Source organism: Lutra lutra, chromosome 9 (assembly GCF_902655055.1).
Source record: "Lutra lutra chromosome 9, mLutLut1.2, whole genome shotgun sequence".
NCBI classification, from domain to species: domain Eukaryota; kingdom Metazoa; phylum Chordata; class Mammalia; order Carnivora; family Mustelidae; genus Lutra; species Lutra lutra.
Genome location: NC_062286.1, coordinates 139,640,222 through 139,662,303, shown reverse-complemented (window position 1 = coordinate 139,662,303; position 22,082 = coordinate 139,640,222). Strand labels below are relative to the sequence as shown.

Genomic DNA, 22,082 nt, shown 5'->3' with positions numbered 1-22,082 from the left:
GGGGCCGCACCTAAGCTTCTGGCAAGGAAGCCAAAGGAGGGGTGCTGTCTTGGAGCCCCCCACGACAGGTGCAGACCCATCGGTCTACGAATCCTTCAGAGGGCAGCCAATGGCTTGGAGTGCACCCCGGGCACAGATGTGTCCTGAGGTCCCCTCGCCCACCTCGGGGCACAGCCTCCATCTCTTGTCTTCCCTCCCCGTCGATCGCCTCACACTTCCTCCCTTGGGTCCTGTCTCTCCTCTTTCTCTCTTTCCTGAGTCTCCTCCTTCGTTCTTTGTCTCTGTTGCCCCCCTTTCTCCCTTCCAGTCCTCCTTCCCTCCCTCCTTCCTCTCTGGGTCTCTCTTCTTTTTCCCTCTCCTCTGTCCTCCCAGCGAAAGGCAGCATGGATGGATCCTGCATCTACGCACCCCCAGGCCCGCCCCACACAGCTTTGCTTTCCGGCACCCAAAGGGTCCATGCGGGCAGGAACTACCCGGCTGAAACCTTCCAACCCCAGTGATGCTTTCTCTCTGCCTCATTCACAAATCCAACAGCTGGCAGAGGACCTCCTTCCCAGATGCTCACAACCTCCATTCAAGGCTTGCCTGCCACTCAGAGAGGTGCCCCGGCCTGGGGTGGGGGGCAGGAGGTGGCTAGTTTGGGGGCAGGGTGTCTGTCCTCCCTCCTCCTCCTCCTCCCAGCTGCCTTGCCTCTGGGCTGCCACCCTAAACTGACTCACCGGGATGAGGAGGGGGTGGTTGGAGGAGGAGTTGGGGTTGGGGGAGGAAACCCGCCCTGGTCCGCTCCACACTGTTTGCCTAGATGTTCTCTGGAGCAGGACGAGCTAATTACAGGGAGGCTGCTGGCTGCTGGGCACCCCGGGTTGGCCACTTTCACTGTGTTCCTGCGCTTACCAGGCTCCAAGTTGAGGAAACTTTTCCAAGAGAATCTGAAAGGCCTGACTAGAAACATTGGGGGTCCAGGGGCCCAGCGGGGCAGAGAAGAGCCTCCCACCAACCCCTTGCCCTTCCAGGGATCCGCGCGTGGCAAGGGGAGCTCTTTGGCTGTAGACGCGTGCACGGCTCTGGCTCGGCCTGGGCAAGAGTTTGAGGGAGGCCTCTGTGCTCACTGCGAAGACTTTGCGGGAGGCGAGGACCAGAGGACGGAGGGGGTCGGCTGGGGGGTCTGAATGGCAGGAGGAGCCACGCCAGAGGGCTGGCCGCGAGGCAGGGGTGTGCGCGCAACGCCTGGGGCTGTCTCCACCTCTTCTGGCAAGTTGGACCTATGAGTGCGCAGCTCGACTTACAACTATCAACAGCCTGGGCGGGTGAGCGCGTGTGAGCGCCTAGGGGGGCTCAGGACCCTTGCAACTTCTTCGCGGGCCCCCCGCTGTAACGCCAGTGTCCGCTGCCACAGGAGAACTCCGCGCGCGCCTCCTTTCCAGAACAGTGGAGGCGTCCCGGGGGGGCCGTCCTGCCAGCCCGGACGGGATGCCCACAGCCATGCTCCCCTACGCCTGCATCCTGTTGCTTTTGGGAGGTAGGTGCCGCCCTCCCTCCACCGGCTCGCTGCCCGAGTTCGGAAGGGAGGGAGCTCGCCGTCTGATGTTACTGGGAAGCCCGAGGGGACTGCTGTGTGGGCCTGTGGGCTGGGCAGGTGATGCTGCGCTCTGCTCTGCGCGCTCTTGGGGGCGGCGGCGCTCTTCTCTGGCCTCACCTGGCCTGCGCCTACAGCACCTCTAGGGTCCTGCACCACCGGGCAGTGCTCCGCGCTGTGCGCCTGTGGGGACCTGGTCTCCAGGCGCCTGGGGCAGCCCCTTGCGCCAGGCCCCAGGGGGGGCCGGGGCTTCCAAGAAGACGCAGGAGGATCCCAGGCCCACTGAGCAGCCCAGTGGCAAGTTCTGAGCCCCGGATCCCTTAGCCCAGAGCTGCAGGTTCGGTCTCGCCCACTGAATCCCGAAGCTGTGGGTGTTCAGGGTCTGTGCCCTGCAGTGGAGCTTGGAGCGTGCAGTGCCCCTGAGCCCATGCTGCTGTCCAGTAAGCCTGATGGCGTGGAGGGAGGGCAGCCAGAGGACCCCGGGGAGAGGAGGCAGTGCCTTCTCCAGGACTAACTGCTCTCCTGCTGGTCCTCTCTAGGGCGTGGGCATGGACAAAACTCTCTGAAAATGCCACCTGACCACGGTGTGTCACCATTAGCCAAAAGGACAATAACAACCACAGTCGTGGAAGGGTGTACAGCCCCGGGCTCAGCCCCGAGCACCCTCACATGGTTCAGGATTAAGAATTCTGGCCCTGGAGTCAGCTCACCCGACTCAGAACCCAGATCACCGTCAACCTGCGTGGCCTCGGGCAGGCATGTCCATTAGCTGTCTTAGCCTCAACCTTCTCATCAGTCCAGTGGGCTTACAGAATCCCCCCTTCACCTAGGACCTATGTGAGGTCTGCAGGGAAGCACTAAGCGTGCTATCTGCACCAGGGAAGTACTCAGTAAGGGGCAGCTGGTGGGATGGGTCTGTCGCTCCCACCAGGCTCGCTGCTCCATGTATAGGCAAGGCACGTCTGCTCTACCTACAGGAGCTCATCAGCTACGCTCTTTGCTTCCCAACCCCCAATTTCTAAGCAAGATATTTGAAGAAGAGACGAAAGGGGCCTGAAAGAAGGTCAAGGGAGGGCTGGGTTAGCAGTGTGAGACCCCTCACAGGGACATCCACCCACCGGAAGGGGCTCTTTTGCCTCCTGCCAGGGCTGGAAGGGAGCAGTCCCACAGCTATCCTTTGCCTTAGAGTCCTCCATCCGTGCAAAACCAGGCCGGGCCACCCTGCTGGTCCCCCGAGGGGCGGAGGGAGCAAGCAAGGACAGAGGGCAGGGTGAGAGCCTGTGCAAGGAGGTCCCGCACTTTCCTCTGGGTACGGAGGTGGGAGGAGGGCAGGGAGGAAGCCCTCCACCTCCCTCGGGATGGTGCCATTGAGAGCAATAGGGCAGATCACCCCAGAAACCTTTGGTCTTGGTCACAGCACAGGGCTGTTGTCTTTGGCAGGCCCCGAAGTCTCGTCATGCCAATGAAATCACTGGAGGTCTCGCATCGCGGCTTGCTCTCGGGGAGCCCCGCTGCTTCGCTCCCTGGCGACTTTTCGCCACAGCAAGTGCCACAGAGGCCACAGGAGAGACGCTGGGGGGCCCGGTGGCCCCGGTTGGGCAGACGGAGGCCCCTCCACAGCCCGCCGCCCCTCGAGGCCAACACAGACCCTAGAGAAGGGAAGGGTCCCATGTGGGCAGCCTTCACACTCCCTGCTCCCAACTCGGGCACCATTCTCCACTGAACGCTTTCTTCCAAAGTTCTTTTCTCCACTGGCTGCGTCGCCAGACACCAGATCCTTTTGCTTTCGTGAAAGGAAACAGAACCCATTTAATCCTTGAGATACTTACATAATTTTGGTACCTGAGCTGGGGCATGCCCGAACGTCAGGTCTGCAGTTGTGCGAACGCGGTATAGGGTGGCACACAAGCAGCCCCTGCCCAGTGAGTTCCTACTGAGCGCGCGCACGCACACACACACACGCACGCACGCACACACACACGCGCACGCGCACACACACGCACGCGCGCACACACACAACACACGCACGCACACGCACACACACACACGCACACGCACACACACACACAGGGTTTCTCAACCTCAGCAGAACTGATACCGAGATCCAGCCTGTCCTCTGCTGTGGAAGCCCTGTAGGATGTTCTGCGGCATCCCTGACCCCTCCCCTACCAGAGGCCAGCAGCTGCATCTTCCCAGTTATGACAACCACAAAGGTCTCTGGACACCGCCCTGGTGTCCCCTGGGGCTGGGGGGTAGGTTGGAAAGGAGGCAGGGGCAAAACCGCCCTGGTAGAGACCCACTGGTGTGGCGAGAGCCAACTCAACTGGTAGCTTTTCCAATGATTCTGTCAAAATCACCGGGTCAGATGAATTTTTGTTATTTTTGCTCTAAGCAATCAGGAAATCAAAGGCACAGTGAGGACCCAAGAAAAACAACACAGCTTAGGGAGTTTCTAATTTGGACGCTGATTTCTCCCTCCCTCTTGTCTCTGAAAATGTCCTCCTCGGGGGGCGACGGGGGCAGGGCCGTGGGTCGCGGTTAGCTCCCGCCACGGCAGACGTCCCCCAGGCCCCACGGTGCCAGGCGCGCCCTGTGCCAGGTCGCCGGCCTCTGGCTTGGGTTCGCTCCACAGCAATTTCTGGCTTTTAAAAATCTCCTTACTCAACAAGTTATGCTTGAGGGGGGAAAATGAAAAAAAAAAAACAAAAAAAACCAAAACCCACAGCTTCTTTTTTTTTGTCTCCCCCCTCATTTGTATTTCTTTTTGCTAATTTCAGTCCTGCTTTTATCTCGAGCCATAGACTTGGGGATGGCAAGTTATCATTTCGAGCCAGATTAACTAGCACCGAGGGACAGGCTATTCCATCATAAATGAGTCGTTGATGTGGGACTCCGTTTCGAAACTGGGGATAAAAACTGGGAAGAGAATGGACTTAAATGGGCTCATCCGAAAATCAAATGTGAATAAAGATCGGTAATTGAATTAGTTATTCAAAACAAAGAAAATTGCCATCGGAAACTCTCCCTTGCTGGGGACGGGTCACGGTGGTGGGCTGTTTAGCTTCTCTCCTGACCAGGGCTCTAATCTCCAAATTCCAAGTAACCGGCTGAAGGCAAATAGAGCCACTTCCTGAATTTCAAAACCATCTGGATGGCAGACCTGTTAGAAGCCACACATGAAGAAACACTCGGGCGATGTACTGGAAGTTAACGATGTTAATGAAAGCTTCAAACCAGAATGAGTCCGTGATAAAACCTTCCAAGACACACTGCTTTCACCACCAGAGCCGCCCTGGGAAGTGAAGATCAGTAGCCCCGTGCAAAGGAAGGGAGGGCACGGAAATCAGTTTGAACTTGAGGACAACAGAGCTGAGCTGGGGGGACAGTCGGGGAAGACCTAAATTCCAAAGCCGGCACCTGGGGGGTGGCTGTGAATTGTGACCAGGGAGTTAAACCAGAATGGCTTTCAGGATCCCTCTGTGCAAAGCCGGTCCCCTGTCCTCCTGGGAGAGTCAGAGAATTTCCAAAAGACCCTGATACAGGAAAGTGTAAATGCTAGTAAGTGAGCTGCAGAGCAGGGTAGGGTGTGAAGGCGTCAGAGAGACCAGCGTGTCCCAGACAATGTCAGACCTCCCAGGGGGAGGGCCAGCCTGGGGTCCCGAGGGTACTGAGATGGCAAGGGCGGGGGACGGAGGGACAGGACTGCTGTGCAACTACGACCTCCACCTGTGCGCCCTGAGGCCGGCTGGGCGGGTCTGAGTCCCACGTGGCTGTGTGTGCTCTGGGGAGCCGGAGAGTAGCATCTTGGGAACTGGGCAGACCCAGTTCCCATCCTAGCTCTGTCACCTTCCCATTTTACCCCTCCATCCCCATCAGTGAGTTGGGAAGAGTGACTGGTGTAGCCTCAAGCTGTGCTAGAAGGGTTCAGTGATACGATCTGGGGTCAGGGCTTGATGGAGACCCTGGTGAACCCTCCGAGCTCCTACCAGACCCTGCAGGAAACTCGCCAGCACACACACCCCCTGCCCCCACGGAGGGAAGAGGCAGGCCCCTGCTCTTGTCGCCGGTCCAACCTGCATTTGCCTGAGTCTCTTAATGTCCGTCTCCTTCCCACTCTGCTGTCCTGCGTGTCCCCGAGACACCGTGGCTGCTGGAATGGTACCGACCACTGTGACAAAATGAGTCATTGCTCGTCTTTAGGGGTGACGCAGGCTCAGCTGTCCTTGTACGGTGCCTCCTATGATCCTGAAGCCTCGGCGGCCGTCCCCGGTCCCCTTCTCTGTGGAATGGGAACTCGGGCAGCACGTACTGACGGTGTCGGGTGAGGCCAGTGGGGCGGCGCCCACGGGAGGCTCGGCTCCGCGGCCCGGCCCTGGGTGCCTCGCTGTCTACACATCACCTGCTGGGTGGTGGCGCTGAAGATAGGGTCAAAGGAAGCAGCTCCCTGTCCTCGCGGAAGTCTGAGTCAATCGGGCGACGAGATCCTAAATGAGCGAATCATGATGGGAGTGATGAGCGCCACACAGAGTGTGTCCAGGGGCATCTAGCCGAGGCTGGGAGGTGACATGGCAGGTGAAGCCTGACGAAAGAGCAAGGGTTAACTGGAGGAGGAGGAACAGCATCGGGGCAGAGGGACTGGCAGGTGCAAAGGCCTAGGTGTGGAAGAATCCGTGTCGTGTGGGGAACCACAGAGGAGGCCCCTGGGGCTGGTGAGAGGAGAGGGAGGGGCCGGGGCAGATGTGAGCTCAGAGGTTGATCAGGGGTCCATCATGGAGGACCCTGGGGGCCTTGGGAAGGAGCTGGGTTTTGTGTCAAGGGCAGTGGAGCGTCCACTGAAGGCTTTTTGGCAGCGGAGGAATGGGATGGCTCCAGAATGAGTGAGTTTCCCATCACTGGAGGCATCCAAGAGCAAACCGAAAGATGTGGGGGGCAGTGCTGGTAGGAAGTTGCCTGGACTTGCTTCCATCCCCAGATGTCCCTGAGTAAAAGGAGCCCCACCACCCTCCTGGCACAGGCCACGGGCTTTTGACTGTTGTTTCTGGCCCCCACAGATCCAGATCCCCAAATCCAGAGCCTGGCAGTAATGCTGGGAAGGGTGGTGGGCTTCGCTATCCAGTGGCCCACATGTCCCCTGGGCCCACGTTCCACCTGGCACCCGTGTCAGCCACAGGATCCACGGAGGCAGTCCCGGTGTGACCCCCAGCTTATGGGGTTCCCGGGGTGAGGACTGGTGGGACACACAGCCCCTCCCCAGCCACCGCCGCTCGGTCATCGCTCTGGCTCCCGTTCCTCACCTCTTCTCTACCCCGTTGCCGACGCATCTAGTGGCGGCTCTCAGCCCCTTCCGGGGCACACTGAGGTTTAAAGTGCTCCCATTCTGGGGCGCCTGGGTGGCTCAGTGGGTTAAAGCCTCTGCCTTCAGCTCAGGTCATGATCCCAGAGTCCTGGGATCGAGCCCCACATGGGGCTCTCTGCTCCGCAGGGAGCCTGCTTCTCCCTCTCTCTCTGCCTGCCTCTCTGCCTACTTGTGATCTCTGTCTGTCAAATAAATAAAATCTTAAAAAAAAAAAAAAGTGCTCCCATTCTGTCAAGATGTAGGGTGGAGGAAAGCGTACCGATGGCATCACTCAGGAAGTGTGGGACTCAGTCTCAGCCACATCCTCCGTCCAGTGCAGCTGTGGTCCCCCCTCGTCCCTCTTCTCTCCTCCCCTTCGGGCGCTCCTCCACCCCCAGGTGACCTCACCTCCACGCATGTCACAGACCAGCTTTCTCCCCTTCAGAGAAAACGGCGGTCTCTAGCTACCACCGTGCGCAGTCACATGAAGTCCTTTCTACTGCCCTCTCCACACACACACAGGCTGTTCCTCCTGCTTACAACTCTGCTCCCTTCCCCCAGCCTTCCTGTCACCTGCCCATCTGGGTATAAATTCCTAACAGTGGAATTGGCACAGCAGAACGTGTGTGACATTCTTTCACTGGGCTTCCTTCCCAGTGGGTTGCCCCAGTCAACACTCCGCACAGACAGCCCACGGGAGCGCCAGTTTCCACCCTGGCCAACCCTGGTCATTATCATTCTTTAAGAATCTTGCCGGCAGCGATGCTTGGTTGTCTAGGTTTGCAATCCTTTGATTCCAAGTGGACAGGAACATCTACTTGTATTTTATGGGCCCCTTTTATTGATTTCCTTAGGGTCTCTCTGGTCATGTCCTTTGCCCATTTTTGTACTGGACCTCTGAAAAAAAATCTTCTTCTTGTTGATTTGTTGGTGCTCTTTATATATAGAAGATAAACTGTGTCCTGTGGATATTGCAGGTTTTTTCAGCCTACCATCCGTCCTCCCAAGCTTTCCACCTCCTTCTCACACGCAGCAGCACACATTACCAGCTAAGTGTGCATGTTTCCCCAGAGGCGAGACTAGATGGTCGGGTATTCGTACCATAACTGACCACATGTTGAGCATTGTGCGAGAGACAGACAGAGAGACAGAGAGACTGACTTTCCCTGCAGAGAGGGGCACAACTCAAGTGCTGTGCCAAGGGCACTGGAAGATTTCCCTGCTTTGATTCCCATGACCCCCTCCCCACCCCGTGTGATGGGCATATTTTATGGAAGACAGAGGCAAGCCCAGGTACCTAGGGCCACCCGGCAGCAAGCCCAGGGCCCAGACTCATGGGCCACGGAGCTTTGTGCCTCAACTGCCCCTGCCAGTGATGGTCCAACTCCAAGCCCAGGAAAGGGCTTCCCTGCCCCGTTGCCTCCCTCAAAGAGCCAGGGTTGGGTACCAAGTCTGGGCACCGAGAGATGTGCTCGCCTGAGGCATCTGGGCTGATGGTTTCTCATGCAGGGAGCATGGAGCAGAGAGGCATGCTGGCTAATCAGGGAGTCGTGGAAGCAGGAAGGACCCTGACTGTCCATCTGCAAAGATGGCAGAGTGGGCTGGGCTCTGGAAGCCCCTTCCCACATTCAAACTCCAGCTGGTCCCTGGCTTGTTAATTACTTGATCCTTCTTGCCTCAGTTTCCTCCTTTGCAAAATCACACCTACACAGGAGGTTGCTATGAGGAGTCAGTGAGACCGTCCGGGGCGAAATGTTAGCACAGTGCTTTGTGGGGGGGTCACTCCCACCACCACCGAGGCATAGGACACTGCCTGCCCGTTCCAGCCTTGGGAGCAAGCTACTGGTTCTTCCTGACAGCTGCAAGGCATTCTGGGACAAAAGGAGCATGGCTGAGGTGGCGGGGCGGGGAGGAAGGATCAGAGATGACGGCTGGACAGGGTCAGAGGTGGATAGGCGTGCAGAACACAGGTAGGGAGGTTAGAAGCCCATGTGTAGCTTCCGCTGTTTGCTGGCAATCCGTGGCCTTCCTTGACTTTAGATGAGCCCCTCCCGTGTCTGCCTGTCCCTGTCTGTCTGTGCCTCCTCACCCCTTCCTGGAAGGAGACCGGTCACCTTGAACGAGGGTGCCCTCATCACACACCGCAGGACCTCATCTTAACTATTTACATCCATAATGACCCTATTTCTAAATAAGGTCATGTCTTGAGGTACTGGGGGCTAGGACTTGAATATATTGGGTGGGAGGGAGGCAAATCAGCCCACGACACCTTGTGTTGTATATGAAGGGCCCACTGGTGGGTGGGATGGCAGCGGGCGTTTCTGGGAAGTGGAGATTCTAGAAGTTACATGATGAGCCTGCAGCTGAGAGTTTGCGGGGCGGGGGCGGGGGGCAGTGTCAAGCCAGATCCAGGGACCCAGGGAGGGAAGGGAGGCCAGGAGACCGAAACCAAAATATTCCACCACTAGGCAATGACCTGCATAAATTGTGAGGGAAAATCGCCCACAAAGAGTTCCATGTACAAAAAACACTGGGGGATATGGAAGATATTTCTGATATCACGTTAGAACAAAACCGCAGTGTCTATACCTTTGATCTTGGTTTTATGTGCATTGGCAGGGGCTCCCTTATTCTGTAAAAATGAACTAGAAGGGGGCACCCAGGTGGCTCAGTCGGTTAAGCGTCCCACTTTTGATTTCTGCTCAGGTCACGATCTCAGGCTCAGTCATGATGGAGTCTGGTGTCGGGCTCTGAGCTGGTCGTAGAGCCCGCTTAAGATTCTCTCTCTCCCTCTGCCCCTCCCAACTCCTTTTAAAAAACATTTGAAGAGGGTGCCTGGGTGGCTCAGAGGGTTAAGCGTCTGCCTTCGGCTCAGGTCATGATCTCAGCGTCCTGGGATCGGGCACCGCATCGGGCTCTCTGCTCAGCGGGGACCCTGCTTCCTCCCTCTCTCCGCCTGCCTCTCTGCCTACTTGTGATCCCTGTCAAATAAATAAATAAATAAATAAATATCTTTTAAAAATAAAAAAATAAAACATTTGAAGAAGATAAATCAGAGGAAAACACAGGAGGGGAGTGGTGATCACTTGGAGGTGTGATTATGGGGGATTATGTCGTTTTTCTGTATTTTCTATGGGATCAGCTCCGTCTGGGCTGGGTTTGCAGCCTCCCAAGCTTGCAGGCTTCCTCCTCCCCCCGGTTTGCCAGGACCTCAGCAGGAGAGTCTGGTTAGGAAGTCTCGGAGGGTGGGGCTGGCCGAACCCGCCCGGCTGTGGAGGGGGGTCCTGGTATTGGAAGCGGACTCAGCCCCGAAAGGCACCAGGGTCCCAGGCAGGAGAGAAGCTCCCAGGCAGGCTAGGGTTCCCGGGGAATCGACTTGGGGAACAGCAGAGTTCCAACCATCCAGACACCAGGACAGGACCCTGGCCCACGCCGTGCTACAAGGCAATGGGGATGCCAGAGGTGTCCGGACAAGCAAGCAGCTGGGGCTTCAGGACGGGGAACCAGAGTCCATCCGACAGGGTACCTGCGGCCAGGCCAGAGCTCTGGGCGGGTCAGTATCAGCAAGAGCTAACGTTCCCCAGGCACCGGCTCTCACTGAGCTCCATAGGGGACATCATATCATTTCTTCACAGCCACCTTGTGATTCGGGTCCTGCTGTCATTGCCTTTGACCCTGGAGAATGCTTCAGGAGGACAGAGGCCTGGAAAGATGGCAGCTTGGCGGGCTCTCGGGTGCTCAGGAGCCATTCAGAGCATGAGCAGTGCCAGGCCCCGGAAGCCCACAGCTCACTGTCCCCTGGCGGCTCCGAGGGGCCAACGGTCCCTGCACAGGCAGCCCAGGGGCCAGAAGACCCACCGCTGACCACAGAGAGGAAGGAGGGGAGGTGGGGTCCCTCACCATCGCCAGGAAGAGTTGCTGTGCTACTTGTTGGTCCCTTGGCCCCGAGGAATCCCCACTCCCAGACCCCCTTCTCGGGTCCTCCTTGCTCGAAGCAAAATGCATTGGACAAATGCCCCCTTTGGCGCACAGCGAGATTCCCCCCATTGGCTCTCATCCTGGAGGACGTGATGGTCAAGGAACCTCCCCTCCGGCTGGCCAGAGTCTCGGGCTGGGCAAGTCGGGTACTTGCTCCGGGACCTTAAATCTTGGTGCCATGACTGGCAGCTTGAGTGGGTCATGCCCGCACAGGGGGCCTCAGAGGCACTCCAGAGTCATTCCCACCAACTGGATTCCCGGGGCAGCCCTTAGGTCAGTGAGCCCCCACGCCCTTCGAAGGGGCTCTGTTTCAGTTTGCGTGAGTCAGGTGTGGTCTCGTTGCTTAACGACCACGGCACCTAACCAAAGCCTCCAGAGTCCACTTTGAGTTAGCGAAGTGCCGTCCACGCTTTGGTCCTCCACTGTTGGCTATCCCCAGAGCTCAGCGTGCATTACAAAATCTGAGTTACCATCCCCCAGTCTCAGTGTTAAGTTATACAGAGAAGGGGAAGAAAGCAATAGCTCACACCCAACTCCACTCTTCCAAAAAAAAAAAAAAAAAAAGCATAAAAACAGAGAGCAAGACACAGATATATTTAGCTTGGAATCACCAGTGACCACAGTAAAACTAAATTACTTGTTCTTTGAAATATACAATTAGAGTTGTTTCAACATGTGTTTTTGGTGGTTGGGTGTGGTTTCTAGATAGTTTGAAACTTAAGTCTACTGTTTGGCCCATCAGCTTTATCCAAGGCTGTTGGGCTCTAATTTCCTTAACAGCGACCCGCAGTTACTGAAATGAAAACCAGCTTGCCCGTGATTAAGAGTGCCTGGCATCTTACAGTGATTGACATTCCGGCTTGTTTTCGTTTCTGTGGTCTTCTAAGACTTCTGCATGTGCCTTTTACAAAAAGGATCGACTTAAAGTAACCATTGAAAACAAAGAAGGTAAACATTGATACCTCAGAGAAAGTAACTTCGTGACCGAATGACAGCGGCCGTTTCCTAACAAACCCCCCCGCCGAGCATTCAGGGACTGTAAGTGCCTGCTCAGGGCAGTTCAGAAACCGTAGCTCCGATGCTGACGGTGCAGGGGACCGCCTGACTTCCTGAAACGTTGGCGTGTCCGGGTACAGGCGAAGGGCTAAGTCCATTCCTACCCAGGGCAATCATTATTGCTTCCATTATTGCATTCATTATTCCCCGGGCGGGAAGACAGGCAGGGGCCCTGAGCCCCATCCCCCGCCCCACATCCTGTAAGGGCTTCGCAGAGGACCCAGATTCACCGTGGCTCTTGCACATTCATCACCGGAGATCCTCCAAGTGTCTAGGCTGGGGCTGCTGGAGTTCATCATTAAACAGGTGAAATATACTCCCTGTTTACACAGATAAATTGCCCAGAAAGTTCTCTTCTTTTTTTACATCCCACTTAAGTACAAAGACAAACTTCTCTCTCTCCCTACTCCAGAGTCTAATTCGGGAACTCAGGAATGAGCATGTAGGTACTGGGTGTTCAGGTAACTTCCTGCAACTTCAACTCAGCGGTGGAAATGACTCTCCGTTCAAATACTCTGTTCCTTCCACAGGGCACTCAGGGGCGCACATTCTCCACCCTGGGGCAGGGTGACTTGACAGTGAACAAGATGGGCCTGGTGTGGCCCTCGGGGGGTCCACATTCTAGTTGGGTGCTGGGGTTGGGGCGGGGAGGGGGGCACAGGCATTAAATAGGAAAACACGAGAAAATGACCAGTGGTGACATCTCTACAAAAAGGAGAAAAGCAAGGGGATGGTGCGATTGGCGGGGAGGGGGAGCTTCCAGATGAGGCGTCCCTGGAAGGAGGTGACTTTGAAGCTCACTCCAAAAAGACAAACTGTCAAGAAGTCGACATCAGCAGGAGAGGAGGCCTTAAGACAGAAGTCACTTCAGGCAGTTTAAGGAACGGGAGGAAAATCAGAACAGCCCGCATGGGAGAGGGTGATGGAGACAAGTCAGAAAGGTGGGCGGGTCCGCTCGCGTGGGAGTGGAAGGCCTCCGACAAGGTTGTGGTCAAGTCCAGTGGCAAGTTTAGGGGCTCAAAAAGGCTCTCCCTTTGCTGGATAGAGAATGGATCTCTGGGGGGCAGCAAGGAAGGCGGGACTGCAGGGTCAGAGATGGACAGAGGCAGAACTATCTCCGAACAAATGCAAAGGCCAGACACCAGGACTTGTCACTGGATTGGATGTGGGGGTCGTGTGAATGTCCTGGGGCTGCCGGAACGAGGTACTACCAACTAGGTTTAAAACAACAGAAATGTATTCGTTTCTATTCTGGAGGCTGGAAGTCCCAAAGTCAAGGTCTCAGCAGGGCTGTGCTCCCTCCAGAGGCTTCCAGGAGGCTCCTTCCTCACCTCCTCCAACTTCTGGTGGTTCCAAGCATTGCTCGGCATGTGGCCATGTCCTTGCGGTCTCTGCCTCTGTCTTTCCACGGCATCGTTCCCTGTGTCTTCTGGATCTGTGTCCAAATCCCTGTCTTCTTCTCAGGACACCAGCTACAGCGCCCACCCTCAGCCAGCATGACATCATCTTAGCTTGATTGCCTCTGCCAAAACCCCGTTTCCAAGATTATACTCACAGGTACTGGGAGTGAGGACTTGTATCTTTTTGGGCAACACAATTCAACCCATAACAGGCGACAAAGAGATGACTCCTAGATGTGTGATCTAATATTGGGAGGATGATGGAACCTGGGGCAGGGGGATGAAGACTTTGGCGGCTCAACCATGTACTGTTGGGTAGGTTGTTCATTCTACAAGAGTGAAATGCTGTCTGTGCTCCACAACCCCAGCCAAGGGCCCTGGTGGGGGCTATGCCTACCCAGAGGGCCACCTTTTTCTAACTCACTTTCTAACTTCCTCACTAGCCTTATGGGCTAGCTGTAGCCCACGTGGGCTGCCTGGAGTGGGGGAGATCAAGAATCCTGTTTGGCTGTGGCGCACTTCAGTTACCCAAGAGCAGGGATGGTCTTAGCTGTGTTAGCGCCCCCAGAAGGCTCTGCCTCCCAACTGAAGCTGCGGTGCCTCCTTCACAGAACTCACAGAGGAGGCTGCAGAGAGAGAGATGTGTGAATGACAGCAGTTACAAAATCCCAGTGCAGGTGGGAGACGCTCCATGAGGGTGGGCTGCGCCCTTGGAGAATTAGAAAAGGCCTCCCCGAGCACAGGTGTTTGGGTGAAGTCTCGAGGGATAAGTAGGAGTTGGCCAAGAGGACAGGAGGAAGGGTGCCCCATACCACCATCATTTCTGGCTTCCAGCTGTGGTAGGAGGCAGAGGGATGGAAGATGGCACGTTGCAGTGGCCCCCCAGCCTGGCGCAGGAGCCTGGGCTCCATCCGGGCCGGAGGGGGGCTTGTCAGTGTGCAGCCGAGGAGCGACACCCTTGGGTTGGCACAGCAAGGTCGTACCAAGTTCAGATGGACAGCCTGTGTGGTCAGAGGGTTGCTTTCTGTAGTTTTTAAACTAGGTGTTGTCTTTGTTTAAAAGCCAAAATTCCAGGTTTCTCAATCGCACGATCTTGTGAGAGACAGACGTGCCGGGCGTGTAGTAGGCACGCACACAGGACACCTGTTGGAAGGCTAAGTGGAGGAATTGTGGTGTTTCCAGACGGGAAGTGAGGCCAACGTGGGTGATGGAGCTTAGCAGGCATGAGCGTCTCTGAAAAGGGTAGAAAGTTGTGGAGAAGGAGAAGGAGAAGGAGCTTGGGAGAGGAGCTGCTGGGGAGCGGCCCAGAAAGGGGGACTCTGGAGCACAGGGGTCCCTGCACTCCACGACCCTGAGAACATGTCTTGCTGAAGGAGGTGGGATGTCACCCCCAGAGCAGGACAACCAGGGAAAGGGAAGGAGCTGACGAGGAGGAGCCACACCCAGAACTCCAGCACGTCTGGGGGCTTCTCTCCAGCAGCTCCTGGGGCAAGGAAGGTGGGTCCTGTGACCGATCGCTGTGAAACCAAGCACCGAGGTGCTGGCTCCGGGAAGGCTGGTGGCAGACGAGAGTGAGAAATCGGGGGGTTGGCGTGGGTGTGACCAGTGGGGGAGAGGCGCCCCAATACCCCTTCTCCTTCCTCTCCTACCGTTCTCAAGCCCCTTCTGTTGGCCTCGAGGCCATCGGAGGCAACACAGCGTCCTCCAGTCTCCCTTGCAGCTGGCGGGCCACCGGCTTGGCCATGTGCGCGACTCACAGGACGCTCCTCACGCTCAGAGCCTGGTTGGCGGGACACGCAGGTGACAGTCACACCCAGGCAGGGGGCAGAGCAGAAACAGACTTCCACCCGCTTCCTCGACTCTTCCTCAGTGCCCCACCCCCCATAGCAGCCACAGCTGTGTCCTCATCAGCACTGCAGGTGCAGGAAGGGAGGAAGTAGAGGCTTCTGGAGCCAAGGTGGGGACCGGCCACCCAGATGGACACTCGACAGACCCGAGACTCCAGGGAAGGGGAGGGAGATGTGAGAGTGGTGCCTGTGGCTGGAGATGGCATCCACCAGGAGGTGACACCACAGAACAGGGAGACGCCTCCAGCGACAAGGTGCTTTGGCCCGAGGGAGGAGGAGGCAGTTTCTGGAAGCTGTACTAGCTTAGGGTCTGCGGTCGGGGACACAGACACACGGGTGGAGAGCGAGGCAATCAGGGACGGGGCTATGGGTTTGGCCGGCGTCCAGACCTGGACAGAGCTCAGGCGGCCACTTCACACGGACTCTCCTAAAAGTGCTCCCTTGATCCCACTGGCCCCTTAGGACTCTGCTCCTGGTCAAGCACACCCCTGTACCCTCCCACCTCGACCAGTGCCATGTGGCCTATTTTCAGAGGCCAAATGGGGGAAACGGAGGCTGTGAACAGAATCAGACCCTCATTAACCCGGCACTGTGACCTGTGGACTGGCGTTAAGCAGCCTTTCATAGGTTCCCAGTCACCGAGAGGGTGCGTGTGGGAGGCTAAGAGCAGAGCTGCGTGCGGCCAGCCTCCGCTAGGCTCTGATCAGAATGCTGGCCCCTTGGAACAAATTTCATTATTGAACAAGACACTTCTGAAGCTAGTTTACATTGTCTTTGCTTGGCTGACCTTGTACGCTATTGAATTGGAAAATGTAGTTTGTATTGTAAGGCCTCTCAATAATGTATTTTTTTTTTGAAACAAGGGACTTTTCCATTGCAAATGAGACAAAGAACACCATATTTAGCACAAAGAATGCCTCAGTCTGTTTTGAAACATAATTTTCATTAGCCAGGTTTTTCACTGTAACAAGGATTTAAATTTTATTTTTAAAAACAGCAGGCCCCCTCCCTCAACCCAACAACACAAATTTATGTATATTCCTCCATTTAAAAAGGCCTGAAAGATACACAGATACAACATAATGGTTGTTGCCAGGAAGAGGGAAGAGTGTTGAGGATACTAATAGGAGAGTCTGCTTCCCCATGCCGGATTATTTTTTTAATAATGAGAACGTGTATCAGTGGAGGCCGGATAGCGAGCCAGGGCTCCGATCAACAGTGTGAGCTTGGGTAAGTGACGCAGGTTGAACCACGTCCCCCCTCCTCCAAATTCATATGTTGAAGGGCCAACCTCAGTAGCTCCGAATGCAGCCTTATTTGCAATAGGGTCTTTACAGAGCTGACAGATTGAGACTGAGGTCACTGGGGTGGGCCCTCCTCCACCAGGGCCGGTGTTCCAAGGAGGGGACACTTGAAAGGCACATGGAGACACAGGAAACAGAAGACAACCATCTATATGCCCAGGAGAGAAGCCTGTGAAGGAACTAACCCTGCCCACACCTTGATCTGGGACTTCCAGCCCCCAGAACCTGCAAAGAATCCCATTTCTGTGGTGGAAGCCCCCAGTGTATGGTGCTTTGTCCCAGGCATCCAGCTAAGTCACGAGGGGGTCCAGGTCCCTCTGTGGACCTGGTGTTGGGGTGGACCCGAGCTGGACAGGAAGCCGCGGACGTGGCCCTACACAGATGCAGGCCTCCTGTTTGTCCCACCCAACACCACCTTCTCTAGCCTCCACCCAGGCTGCCGTGCACCTGCCCTTCCACCTGCCCTCCCACCAGCACTGCCACCAGGCCAGCATCTTGCACACGAGGTGAGCGATTTGGGAAGGATCTGTATCGCCAGATCTCACCCACACTGGCCACTCCCAGAGACCCGCACTGTTCTCCGCCTTCTCTTGTTCAATCCTCGGACAGACACCTACAATCCCTGGAACATCTTGTCAGGCCTCCTGGGCCCTCTCCCAGGGTTCCCCAGACTGATCCCAACCCCACCGCCTCCCCAGGGCTCCTTCTGAGCAGGCCCTGCCTTCCTCCTCCCTCTCTGTTTCCAGAGGCCCCCCACAAGTGCCAAGGAGGCCCACCCAGCTCTCCATCATCTGCTCTGACAGCCCTGCTCCCTTGTGGTTTTGCTCCTGCGCCTCTGTCTCTTGCAGGCCACTGCCCCTTAAAGCAGAGTGGCCAGTGGGCACCGAACACCGGCCACATAGGCAATTTTAATGTCTAGCTGGCACCTTTTTAAAGGGTAAACAGAATGAGATGAAATTCTTTAACTATGTTATTTTAATTCATGTTTAATCATATATTTAATCCAACATTTTCTTTAACCCAACAGAGCCAAAATATTGTTATTTCGACATGGAATCAATATTGTAGAATTACTGAGCTGGCTCCCATTCGTTTTTCACAGTTAAATCTTCAAACCCTGGCATGTAGTCTACCCCTCACGGCACGTGCCGTTTCAGACACAAGATTTCCATCAGAAATCCTTGATCTATATTTTGGTTTCATACAGTTCACAGTTGAAAAGGACAAGCACCTACCCAAGGGGCCCCAGGACGTACGTTCTCCCATCACTCTACTGAATTTTAATGCTCACATTCAAATTAAATGTTAAATCCCATTTAAAAAAGGGGTGCGAGGCAAGAACTAAGGAAATCTGAATGAAGAATAAACTTCAGTTAATGATGATGTATTACTATGATGGACGACGGTACTAGTCTGGAAGGGGGGGAGGTGTGAGGGCTCTGCACTGTCTTCCCAACTTTTTGGTAAATCTGGAACTCTGCTAAATTTAAAGTTTATTAGTAATTCCAAGTCTCAGCTCCTCAGTCACCCTGGCCAGGCATAGGTGCCCACCCGTACTGGCAGTGGCCTCAGGGTGTGTCCACCCCCCATTCCTCCCTGCTCAAGCGGACACCCACGTTGCCCAGACTGGCCTTGGAGAGAGAAGGGCTTGGGTGCGTCCTTCCCAGTCCATTCCTCAGGCCTTCTCCGTGGACCCCACCCCAGTGGGCCTCCCTGGAGACTCAAAGAGAAGTCAGTCCCCGGGCCAGACTGAGGCCCGTACCCGCCCCTCAGGCCTCCACCCCTCATGCACACTGGGGGGCCCCAGACAGCTCAGACTCAACTCCTCAAACCACAATCACCATCCCCCCGAAACCCGCTCTGCCTCCAGGGCTCTTAGCTCCAAGGGGCTCCGGAGCCATCCCCCACCCAGTCCATGCAGTGGCCCACAGCCCCCACCCCCGCAGCTGGCCTTGCGGCCCCTGCGCACACGCCCTCCTACAGCGTCGATCTACGGGGACCTCATGACCAGGCCTGCTCGCTCAAGTGTTGTAATATGTGCATGCAAATTCGAATAGTGGCTTTTCTGTTTCGCGGAGTTTGGGTAACCTTTTTTTTTTTCCACTTCACAGTAGATCAGAGTCTTACTACTGACACCCCCTTTCTTCCGTGCCCAGCCCAGGCCTCCCCCACCAGAAAGCCCCCCAAGGCTCTCCTGTTCCTGTACCCTCTCTGCAGGCTCAGGCTTCCTGGGCTGCCTCGGCTCCCTGCGCCCTCCCAGGGCTTCTGATGCCTCTGGATAAAGACCAAACCGCCCCCACGCGCGAGCCTCGTGGCCCACCCTCCCACCGCAGACGGGGCTCCAGCCACAGCCGCTCTCTCTCCTCCACGCCCGAGCAGGCGCAGGCTCGGCCCCTCCTTGGGGGCCTTGCATGTGCTGTTCCCCCCATCACTCTGGGCCCCACCTAGGCAGCCCTGACTTCCTCCTCATGGGTCACACCCCAAAGGCCCTTCCCGGGACCCCAAACAGGAGCCCTCCTGGCTTGCCTTCCTCAAAGGAACCGCTCTTATCTGCACGTTCGCGCCGGGTTTGTCCTTACGTTTGACCTGTGAGATTATTTGAACAACATCTGTCCCCACAGACACCTGCGGGGCCAGTCAGGCTCTCACGCGGCCCCCAGTGGGGCATCTGCACGTGGGCCCTGCTTCCCCACCACGTGGAGAACAGGCCCAGGCCCCACCCCATGGCAGCATCACCCCCCCGCCCTCCAGCCCACTGCTCAGCCACGATTCCTCTGGGGTCTGGCTTCCGAGCAGGGCTGGGAGCCCCTCTGTGCTACTCTGTGTTTTATCCCCCTTCGTGGCCCTCCCACGCCTGGCCCAGAGCCGGGCGCAGGTTGTGGCTGAATAAAAGCAGTAATTGCCTGCGCTAAAATTCCTTTTCAGGATTCAGAAAACCAACCTGAACTCATTAACCTTGAGGGAAGCGGGACTGACTAGAAATGCCCCTTGCCCTCATCTGCTCGTAAAAATAGTCATAAAGAGCGAGCAGCTCTCCGCCACCCTCCGTCATGTGGTCTGCACTCCCGGCTCCGGGAATGAGCGATGTGGCTGCATTAGCCCCAGGCTCGGGATGAGGGAACAGGTGTGGGGAGGGGGCCAGGTGCCCGCAGTCAAGCGAGCAGTGACCTTTGAGCTGGGGGTCCTGGCCCCCTCGAGCCAGCTGAGTGCCCAGAGGCATTGGTGGCCAGGATGACACACCCCCATCCAGAGCAAGGGGCCTGCACCTTTCTGCTTCTGTGCAGCACAGGAACCCCCGCCACACACACACACACACAGGCCGAGGCTTTTCCTACAGTCAGCACGGATAGCCCCTCCCCTATGTGACCTCTTTCCCCACAGCAAGCTTCTGAACCCACTGAACAGATGAGGACATTGAGCCTTCCTGGGGCAAAGCACAGGCATCTCACATGAGGCCACATGCGCTGGATTCCAAGCTAGCTTTGGCTGACCCAGCCTGGGCTCCAGTCACGGGGCCTAATGGCCGCGGTCCTTGCCTTCAAGGAGCCTCGGGCACAGGGAGGAGGAAGAGCGGTGTGTGCCGGGCTTGGGAAGCAGGGAGACCCTTGCCGGCTCCCCTCAGAGAAGCCAGCCTTCGGCAGCGAGTTCAGGCCTGTTCATGGTTAGGTCACGCACTATGACCCCAAGGCCCCGTGCTGTGCTAAGGCTTCAGGTCTTCCTACACTTATCCGCAAGAGTGCCAGCCTCGTGGGCATGGGGCTTGGGTGGGCCCACAGAGTCCCATGCTGAGAAGGGCCCCGCACTGGGTTTAAAGCTCTGCTATCACTATCCTGAAATTCCTTGGTTTCTGAATATGGACCCCGTGTTTTCAAATATGCACTGGGCCCCAAAAACCAGGTGGCTGGTTCCAGCAGCCGTGTTCACTGTGAGACTCTGGCAGACGTGGCACCAGGCTTGACAGGTGACAAGGTGAGTGAGACAGAGGCATCCCAGCCCTCCCAAGCTCACAGTCCCCTGAAGAGACCCACGATCAGAAGTGCCCTGACCTGCACTAACAGTGGTCAGTGCCGAGAAGGTAGTGACCAGTACTCCCGTTGTCCCCTGCTGGGAGAAGGGGAGGGAGGAGCAGACTCTAGGGGCACCAGAAGGCCCAACTCAGATAGGCTCATGGGTAAGTTCTCATCAAAGAGGTGACACTTGAGCTGAAGGATGAGAATGAGCCAGAAGACCCAAAAAGAGCATCCCTGGGACAGTGCCAAGTGCAAAGGCCCTGGGGTGAGTACAAGACTGGTGTGTCAGTCATTTCAGGCTGCTACAGAAAACGCCATAGACAGAAAGGCTTAAACATATAGTTCTTGAGGTTTGGGAGCCTAGCAGGCCCAAGATGCAGGCGCCAGAAAATTCTCTGTCTGGACAGAGCCCACTTGCTGGTTTACCTTCTTGTTATGTCCTCACGTGGGTGTCTTGCTATTCTTGCGAGGGCACTATAATCCCATCATGGAGGATCCGTCCCCATGACCACATCTAAACTTCCTATCTCCCCAAGGCCCCACCTACACATGCCATCACACTGGGCGAGAAGGGCTTGAGCCTACGGATTTGGGGAGGGCACAAACATTCAGCACATCACACCAGGTGCGATTTAAAAAAAAATCACGGCAGGTCAGTGTGCACGGTGCACAGAGCTCCAGGAGAAGATGAAGAGAGGAATCCCAGGCAAAGACTGGATTTGTAGGACTTACAAATGGGAAGAGTTTTAACTAGGAGAGCAACTCGATTGTATGTATGTTTTTATTTTCCAATACTCGATAAGAGCAAGATTCTGTGTCCTCTGAAATATACAACACGTTGCCATGAACCCCCTTCTCACACGATGAACCAGAACGTGGCCAGTGACTTTATCCACCCGTCACCTTCCCTTCCTTGTGCTTGCCCTTTCCATGCCTCCTCAGGACAGGTGTGCCCTGCCTATATTTTTTAGCTACTGCTTATTGTTGAGCGATCTCAGAGCTATTGGGACCACCATGTGTTAGTTATTCTGCGCACTTTTGTCATTCCGTACTATGTTTTTAGAATGTTCCCAGGATGTGGGTGTGGTTGGGTGTGGGCACAGTGGATCCATTTTTCCCTGCTGTCTAATTCTCCAGTATATAAGGCGGCTACAAGTTATTCCTCAGTTCCTGGGTCAACAAACATTCTATTTGTTTCAGGTGTTGGGCTCTTAGAAGCAAGTTTGTTACAAACACTCCTGGACTTGTGAGGTGACCGGGTGGGGAACACATGTGCCGAACACGTGTGTAAGAATTATACAATCAGAGTGGTGATTTATTGATGGGTTAGGAAGTCACAGTGGCGGGCCCCCCCCTCCAGAGGGATTTCTTCAACGAAGGAGAAGAGAATGTTGCAGAGTAGAGAGCTAATAGTGAGAGCCGGCCTTGTTTCCTAAAATGTCTATTTCCATTATAAGCATGGGCACATGTGTATGTGCATGAGTGTGCATTCGTGGGCAGCCTAGTGGGTGTTAATGTTAAACATATTTCTAACTGCGAGTCACAGAAACCGCTTGTAAGCCATAGATCTCACATT

At 55.9% G+C, this 22,082-nt stretch overlaps 1 protein-coding gene across 1 annotated transcript in view; it reads left to right on the top strand.

Annotated features, from left to right (window-relative positions):
- The first annotated feature begins 1,185 nt into the window (after positions 1-1,185).
- APCDD1L (APC down-regulated 1 like) overlaps positions 1,186-22,082 on the top strand; it is a 51,396-nt gene continuing 30,499 nt past the window's right edge. Inside the window, exon 1 of the mRNA XM_047746863.1 lies at positions 1,186-1,519. Within this exon, the coding sequence (XP_047602819.1) occupies positions 1,471-1,519 (49 nt within the window). The 5' untranslated portion in view covers positions 1,186-1,470. The remainder of the gene's footprint in view (positions 1,520-22,082) is intronic.